This window comes from Tauraco erythrolophus, chromosome 15, assembly GCF_009769465.1.
Source record: "Tauraco erythrolophus isolate bTauEry1 chromosome 15, bTauEry1.pri, whole genome shotgun sequence".
Lineage (NCBI taxonomy): Eukaryota > Metazoa > Chordata > Aves > Musophagiformes > Musophagidae > Tauraco > Tauraco erythrolophus.
In genome coordinates this window covers 20,588,500-20,597,324 of record NC_141479.1, presented here as the reverse complement: position 1 = coordinate 20,597,324, position 8,825 = coordinate 20,588,500, and the positions used below count along the sequence as shown (strand labels likewise).

At 48.5% G+C, this 8,825-nt stretch overlaps 1 protein-coding gene across 2 annotated transcripts in view; it reads left to right on the top strand.

The window, feature by feature from the left end:
* Nucleotides 1-2,333: 2,333 nt before the first annotated feature.
* The window catches only part of ZCCHC14 (zinc finger CCHC-type containing 14), a 54,912-nt gene continuing 48,420 nt past the window's right edge, over nucleotides 2,334-8,825 (top strand). For both annotated transcript variants that reach the window (XM_086621063.1, XM_086621062.1), the window contains exon 1: nucleotides 2,334-2,897. In XM_086621063.1, the coding sequence (XP_086477189.1) occupies nucleotides 2,334-2,897 (564 nt within the window). The remainder of the gene's footprint in view (nucleotides 2,898-8,825) is intronic.

Genomic DNA, 8,825 nt, shown 5'->3' with positions numbered 1-8,825 from the left:
TTATGCAACGCCAGTAAGTGTCCTTTGCCTGCTTACTCTTGCATCTCAGTAGGACTTCAATAAATGCAGTCAATAGTCTACGACAGTCCACAGGGAAATAAAAAGGGATAAACTACCAGCATTTGGAATTTTTGTGGTGCAGCTGTTTGTCTTAGCAAGGTGTATAACGAGATTTCCAATAAACCGTCACCCAAAGGAGTAAACCTTTTTCTCTTACACGATACCAACACAAGTGTTCCCATAACTCATGTGACGGAAAAGCGGCCCGCGTCTGGGCATCGTGCACATCCCATAAAGATCAACTCAACACAAAATGCAATTGCGCTTATAGAAACATCAATGTTTAGATGGAAATGTTTAGATAGAAACATCTTTTGTTTAACCGCATTGCAGCAATACTGCACTTGCTAAAACGACACGGTCCATCTTCCAAGATTACAATCATATAAAAATCAAGTCTGGAATCATCCTTTGCCTGTCTGGGGCTGCATTTAAAAATGTCATTCCTGGTCTGCTCCACTGAAAAGATCTCCGCCCGTATCATATATCTAGCCGATGCACAGTCTGGCTGCTGGGGTTCAACAGACAGCCGAGTCCCATGGAAAAATATTGTGAAAGAAAGAAATTGTGTGTCCGCCCCTGGGCTGCTGGATGCCGCCCGTGCAATCCGTAGGCAAATCTGAAGACGCTAAAACAGCTTCAAAACGTGCATCGCTACCAGCCAGAATAGAATGGAGAGTGGGAAAAAAGATGCCTTTAGCATCTCTTTTTGTTTCCACACTGTATTTAGAGACAATCTGAAGCCAAATGCCAAACTGGCCCCGACTGCAGAGCGCGGGCTGGTTCGGTGGGGCTGCTCAGGCACGCACCAGTGCCAAAAGCTTTACTGGGATGTCGGCACCGCGCGCCCCGCCATGAAGCCAGCTCATGCCACCACGAACCCAGTTCATGCCACGCTGCGCCCCTCCGCTCCATCCTTCCAGAACAACAGCTAAGGGCACCGCGGCCATTCCTTGCCCTCCGTGAGGCTCCCCGTTGCTGAAATGAGGCTGCTTTTGACAGGAAAGCCGGGGAAAAGGCTGGTACCACACCGGGGGCAGCAAAGAGCGCGCGCGGCGCTCCTGGAGCCGGCGTGCAGACCGCGAACGTGCCCGCGGCGAAGGGGAGAACGAAGCCGGTCAGACATGACTTCAAGTCAGTCAGGAGCGCGCCCGGCGGCGCGCCTCAGGCAGAGGGGCCGCCCCTGCCCTGAGTGGGGGGGGGGGGGGGGTAGGAGCCCCAAGCCCGAATCCCACAGCCCCCCGGGGGGGCTGCGCGGAGCACGGCAAAGGCCCAGCTCTGCCCGGAGGGGGTCACTGCCCCCGGCCCGGCTCCCACAGGCGGCGGCAGCACCCAGACGGCTCCCCGGTGACCGCCCCTGCCCCACCGCCTCAGGGCAGCGCCGAACCGCCCGCCGCCCCCCGACAGCCGCACACAAAAGGCGGCCGTTCCCCCGCCCTTCTCCTATTTAAGAGCCGTTTTGACCAATCAGCGTCAGGGGCGGGATTAAAGGGGGCTAAAAGCTGGCGATTGACAAGCCCCCGAGACCCCACTCCAGCCCGTGAGGAAGGGGGCGGGGAGAAGCGCGCTGGCAGCCAATCCTCAGGTGCGAGTAGACGGCTCGGCCAATCGGAAGCGCGGTGGGCGGGGCCCGCCGCGGGGTCAGGCCGGGAGTGAAGACGCTCCATCGCTCCTTCCTCTCCCTCTCTTTCCCCCCCGCTCCGCTGCACGGCTGGGACTGCTCACCGCGGGATCCCTCCGCCGCGGACCCGTCCCTCTCCGCTGCGCGCCGGCTTCCAGCGAGGGATTATTTCCCGCGGTTGTGGCGGCGGCGGGGCGGCTCCGGCGGCGGCGGGGCCCAGCGCGGCGGGACGGGCTTGCGCGGAGGATGGAGGCGGCCGGCGCCTGGCTGAGAGAAGGAGCCGCCCCGTGAGGGAGGACGCGGGAGCGCCGAGGCCTGCGCGGGGCCGCCGGGCCCTGCCGGGCGGGGACCCCGCGGCCAGGCCGCGCCTCAGCGCTCAGGCCTGCTCCCCCGGCGCCGCCGGCGGCCGCCTTCGGGGGGGCCCGGCCCGGCCCTGCCCGCCGCCGGGGGCTGCCCCCCGCGCTCCTCGCCACCGGGCCCCCTCGCCCCCCGGGGGGCGGGTTTGCCGGGAGGGCGGGAGCGCGGAGGGGGCCGCCCGGGGGGTGTCGGGGCGCCGGCCGTGCGGGCTCCCCTCGGGTCGCTGCCGCCCGCCGTCGCCGCCGCTGCCCCCGCCAGGGCGTGCTCCCTCCGGGCCGGGGGTAGGCGAAGCACCATGGTGGAGAAGCGGTGCCCGCGGCTGCAGCGGGACGGCGTGTACCGCTGGTTCTCCGAGCTGCCCTCCCCGCAGCGTGTGGAGTTCCTCTGCGGCCTCCTGGACCTCTGCATCCCGCTGGAGCTGCGCTTCCTGGGCGCCTGCCTGGAGGACCTGGCCCGCAAGGACTACCACTCCCTGCGCGACTCCGAAATCAAGGCCAACAACCCCGCCGACCTGGGCAGCCTCACCAACCTGACGGACGAGGTGGTACGCAGCAAACTTTTGGTCTCTCTCGCCCTGCTCGGGTCTGCCCACCGAGAGGCAGCCGGGGTCCTCTTCCGTACCCTCACCCACATCGATTCGGTCATCAACAACTACGGGCTACAACTCAACGAGGGCCGTACAGGGGATGAGTTCCTGTTGCTCTTCACGATGGCATCCAACCACCCTGCTTTCAGCTTCCACCAGAAACAGGTGCTGAGGCAGGAGCTCACCCAGATCCAGAATATCATGGCCAGCACCAGCAAGAATCCCAGCACCTCTACCCTCAACACCATGGCAACCTATCCTGGCTGCCACAAGGTGAGCATCCTGCTTTTACACACCGTGATGGCACTGCTGCAGGGCACCGGGTTGTGTCTTCGACAGTGATTTTAAACCTTCCTTTTAGTACAGGCGTTCTGGTGACGATTGGCAGAGATCACTTGCTCAGTTGATAATGGGGATGGTCGACTGAGGGCAAAAAGAGGGAATGCACGTAGTTTCTATGGGTTCGTGACATTTAAATGAGAAGGGGGTTCACAAGCTGCTCAACAGGCAGCAGCATAAACCTTAACTGTTTGCTTCTGGCAAAGCGTCTGCTGAGGGAACAGTCCTACCAGTTGCATGGAAGACCAGTGATTTAGCAGGGGCAACAAATGTGTAGTATCTCTAGGTGTGGGAACAAGCATCTGTTTAAAAGTTTCCCTGGGAGAAGTTGGAAAGGAGGATCAGCTTTGGGAGTAGCTGTCCAGTGGCAAAGGCATCTTGGTGCGTCTGGGTTTTGTTTAGATGAACGTGATGGCAAACAGTTTGAGTTTCTGATACTAAACTTCAAGAAATGTTGTGGTTGCCTGTCACCCTGGCTCTCTCGGGTATTGATCCTGGTGTCAGTGGTTCACCGTCATTAACTTGCCGTTCATTCATTCAATTGCCAGCAATTAAGCTAGACAGTAACGTTTTAAGACGTGCTGTTAGTAATTAGATATGTTACTGACTGCTTAAGTGCTCTTAGCCTGCTAGGAGTTAGGGAGTCAGACTGACTTCTCCACTGAATTTAACCTGCTGGAAAGTTCAAAGTGAGTACCAGCTAAGTGAGTGTGTGTGATCAGTTAATGGGCTGCAGCTTTTGAGGATGTGGGATCAGTCAGCAAGTAACTGTGTTACCCTTCTGTTGGGAAAGATGGTGTATGCCTAAAGGCTATGAAAATCCCAGTGTTGGAGTAGTATCCTAAGTAAAGCTGTTTCTGAGGGCTCAGTACAGATTCCATTAAGTTGAGCATTGAATTTCAGGCTGAGACAGAAATCTATGCTTGGTCTTCCTCTGAATACAAATTTCCTTCCAGTTCCGTGTTTCTTTGAATACCACTGCTTTAATTGTAAAAATTCAGATGAGTATTATTAAAATTTGTATTTCTCTTAATCATCCCTTCCTTTGTCTTTAGACAGCGCTTGTTCCTGACATTTTGTTTAAAGGGGGGAAAAACATGGTATGGGAGCACCTCGGTTTAGAGCTCTACGTGAATAAAATATAGATGGAAGGAATATTTCACACAGAATGTGGAAGGGTATAATTAAAACCAGAAAAAGCTTCCTTTCAGATACTTAACTGCTTGCAACTTCCCTTTATTCAAAAGATGCACAAACCCTAGGTTTGAAAGGAAAGACTATAAATCATACACAAGTTTCCCAAAAAATCATGTACAAGTTTCCCCAAAATAAGATGAGCAAGAAAAAAAAAAAGACAAAATTACGCAGGCAGGAACATTTTTCAGAGTGTGCTTTCGAAGCTTCACAACTAGTGCACGATTTACGTAGCTGAAAAACTCCGGCACTATTTATGTCAATCTAAGATGGACGGAGAATCCATCCTACCATTTTTCGTGCCAACAGTAAGGCGTACAGAACAGTCACTTGGTTATTGTGTGTTTTGTTTTCTTTTGAACTCATTGAAGGGTTGTCTCTTAAATATTTTTTTTAAGAAATTGGCGTTGAAGAATACTGGTTGCTAAGTACAGAATAGTTGAGAGGGAACAAAAAAGGTGACTTTGCTTTTGGTCTCTTGAATATGCATTTTGTTTCAACAGATGCAAATTTCCTTTTTTAAGATTGTTAATTTTTTTCGATGTTGATAGCTGGGTAATTTTGCTACTTTTAGAGTAAGCAGCTGGCTTAAAACAGGAGTTGGATGCAGCAAATGGAAAAAACAATGTCTTTCTCCATTCAACCCTGTTTAAATATGCACAAATAAATTCCAACACTGCGCACTTCGATCTTGTGATGTTACCAAGTTATGTTGTGACAATACTTGTGTTGTAACATCACCTAGAAAAAAACAAAGCAGATGTCAAGAGAAAGTGAGCTACGCTGGGCTACTGCCTGCCAAGAGTCCGGCGCTCCTCATCCTCTTCGGAATTGGAGGAGAATTTCTTCCCCGGAGCCAGCGCTTGCTTTCTCATCACTCCTGTTGCTTTACTACAGCTTGAGCTACGCTGAGCTGGTACTCGAAGTCAGCACTCTGTGTTAAATTGTGTGAATGCTGCTCCTAAATTCTCAAGCACAGCCCTCTTTGAGCTCGTCCTTGGAGAATGAGCTGGAGAAGTGGTCGCCATTTGAGGTCCTGAGAAACTTTTGGAAGCGGGAATGGAGTGGATGTGTACCGGCATGCAAATAGGGAGCTCTTTGTGAACGGGGCTGGTTATCCTTCAGCGTTTCCCTTGTGCTGAGTGTGGGAACAGGGACTGGCACTCGTGTGACTACCTGTTTTTTGGTATAACTAGAGGTCCGTTGCAATTCCTGATGATTTGCGTTTAACTTGCTTAATTTAGGGAAACTCAACAAAAAAGTTGGACAGTGCTCGTTGTTCTTTTTGCAGATACAGATGGAAATGTGCTGCTTCTGCTTAGTCAGTCCTATTAAAATACGACCCAACTTGATATTAGCTACAACTTTTTTCCAGAGGATTGGAGCTTGCAGTCCTCTTTCCATCTCCTGTCTCACAGCTTACAGCAAAATCTCTCAAAAATAAATTGTGTGTAACAGTGAAGAGATTGAATGGTTGATACAAAACTACTCTAAACATGTCATGATTCTTCAAGTTGCTTTGGGGGAGGTGGACACATTTAAAGTTGGTTCGTGATGCCCACCACTGCTTTTTACTGTTGTCTTTTACTCTCTGCTGCAATTGCTGATTACGAGGAGGCTCAAAACAGCTACCAGCATCTTTTTGCTTTAATTTGTGTTTTTCGAGATTATTCTTGGATTATATAAATCTTAACTTTACAGGAAAAGGTGGCTGTGGCTGGCTTTAAGTAGGTCAGTAATTATTAGATTCATGGTTTCTTCTTGATTGACAAAATTAAGTTTCCTTGCCCGGAGTGGGGACATCCCTGCCCTCTCTACAGCAGGCTGTTGCTTTAGTCTCTGTGAAGATGGTCATTTCTGCCCCTTGTCTTGTCCTGTATTTTCTTCTTGTTTTGAGTGGTGCCAACTCTTGCAGGGTTTGAGTTGTGGATTCTTCAAACTTTATGCTGGTAGGCATAAAATCTAAGGTGACTGTATAGGTTTCAAAAATTGAATCAGTGCAAATTGTCCTCACAGGAAGCCCAGGGATGTATCTAAAGGAACAGGTCTTTAAAAACTTTTGTTCCTGGGATTAACCATAATGGGTTTATTTTTAACTCAAAATGATGCAACTGAGTTTTCAGGCTGGTTTTGTACCTTGAGATGCCTGTTTGGCTGACTTTTATACCTTTGCCACAAAGGAGAGAGAATGGTTTTCTGGCCAGCACTTAGAGCCTAGCATCTAGGGGTCGTTTCTGTGCTGATCTATAGTGCTTAGAGCTGCAAACTGCTGCTCTCCTGTAGAGGAGGTGGAGCTGGAAGCGTCAGGGCACATGAAAACCAGTAGCCAAATGTCTCCTGCTGTGCAAGTAGGTGTCCTGGTGCTTTGGTAGGGGAATTGCCACTGCTGAATGTGACCCACAGAGAGGGGAGAAATGTCTCAAAACTGTCTTCCAGCATCTTGAACTGCCCATACAGACTTCTGTTGGGTCTGACTTGTGACAGAGAACGTCTTTTTTTAACTAGAGGTGAAAACTTAATGTTTTTATTCATTCTTGATTGCTTTGAGGTTGTAGTGATGCTGTCTTTACAGAACCCCTTAGGCTTATGTCTTGTAGATAATGACATACCAGGACCAACCTGGATACTGGAACTCATCTAGACATAGTAATAGGAATCTCTGCATGGGCTAACTTTTCTATGGATGTCTGCATGTGTTGGTAACACTGAGGACATAACCTCCTGAACTAGAGGAGAAGTTATTAACGAGTCTAAGACCTTGTATTTCTCGGCGTTGTCTCATCTACTCATTGAGCTCACTCTGTAAAACCAGGAAAAATAAGATAATGCTTTGGCTGCTTAGCACCAGCTCTGCTAGCTGGCTGTGACAAGAGCTTTGCAGCACAGTTAGTGCCGTGAGCTGGTGGTGGCTTCAGCTGCAGAACCGGGGTCAGAAATAGTAGGTCTGACTGCAGCTTGTTTGCAGCTGAAAGGAAACAGGAGTCAGTGACACTGTAGTTATGTGGCTGTTCCAGGTTGATACCTTGTGAATGGGAAAAAGGGCTCTTGCCTAGTCAGCTTCCAAATACTGCACCAATGGCTATTTCAAGTTTGTAGCATAAGATGCTATTTTTCACCCGTGCTAATTCCGTAGGCTCATCTAAAACTCAGAAATAACTAAAGACTGTAGATGTTTTGGAGGCTCCATTTCAAGTACCTTCACCTTTTTGCACTGTTGGCTACAGGTGATTGAAGTTACATACTCCAGAAATATTCAGGGATTTTTATTTCATCTGTGGAATAATGAGTTGAAAAAAACTATTGTTGGGTTGCAACTGAGTCCTGAAGACCTCAGAGAGTAAGCAATCCAGCCATTAAGTGATCTGTGTCAGCTGGCTTTATGGCTTTTATGCTGTTTTTGTAGGGATAGAAAAAACAATGAAAAACCTCATTTTTAGCCTCCTAACCCACTGGAGGTATTTCATAGCTTTAGTGGATTACCACGTTAGTAGCAGTTGCTAGCTAAGATTAGAGGCGTGTAATCACTGATATCTGTAGTTGCTATCTCAGGAATGATCTCATTTAAAAAAAAACCACATGAAACTAAGCTTGGGAGCTGTAGGGACAGGTCTTGTAGCTTCCAGCTGGTGACATGTGCCAATCTTTGCATGTCCTTTTAGTATTCTGGGTACTCGAGGCAACACGGATTACTCATACCTATTGATGTTCCAGTTAAGAAATATGGGGCTTCCAGTTCTGGCTCGCTGATACTCTTGTTTGAAAGTTTTTGTGACTCTGATAGAAGGATTCAGTCTCAAACCTGCAACATTTTCAGAAATGAGCTTAACATGTAAAGGAATCTTTGGAAGACAATGGTCACATGTAGTAACAATATTAATTACCACCAAATTTGCTTTGCCTAAACGTGATGAACTTGAATTTAAGACCCTAAATTAGTTTGCTTGGGAAATGGACTGTACATCCAAACATGAGAGATAGAGCAGCTAGAAAATCTGTGTTGAGCTAATAATGATGATATTTTTTCCATGAACTGTTTTGCCTTTTTTTTTTCCGCAGGCTGAATGAAGTTTTTGTGTTAAGAGTGTGTTCCACTTCACTTTTTTAATTTACTCTTTTTTTTTTTTCCTACTAATTACCTTGTAACTGTTAGTTGTCAGTTAAGCAACAATGAAGTAGGCCTCATCTCTTCTGGAATAAAAATGCCTATTGTAAGGTGTTGGGCATCTTGAACTGTACCAGACTTCAAACTGTTTTAATTGAGTCCGTGTACAAGCTGTATGTAGATCCTGCTTGGAAAAGCAGAGCCAGCAGTAGTTAACCACACCTAACAAGCATTCCAGTGTCTCACTTCAAAGGTGCTGAACAGCATCCTTGTTTGGAAGTATTTAGCCATTTGGTTTAGCATTTTTTTAGATGTTTGAATTGCTAAAACTGAGATCCTGTCATCTTTTAGCTGAGTATTAGGTACAGCACTGCTTCTTTCTAGCAGAGCAGAACTCTGATTCTTCTGTGGACTTCTCAGTGCTGCAGTACCTGTGATACTTTTTGCTCTGGTAAAGGGACATGTGGAGTCATCTTCTACATTCAAAAACTACCATCTCCGTTTTACTACTTACTTTTGAGTCCTTTTTCTCTTAAAAAAAAAAAAAAGCAAATATAGGAATGTTA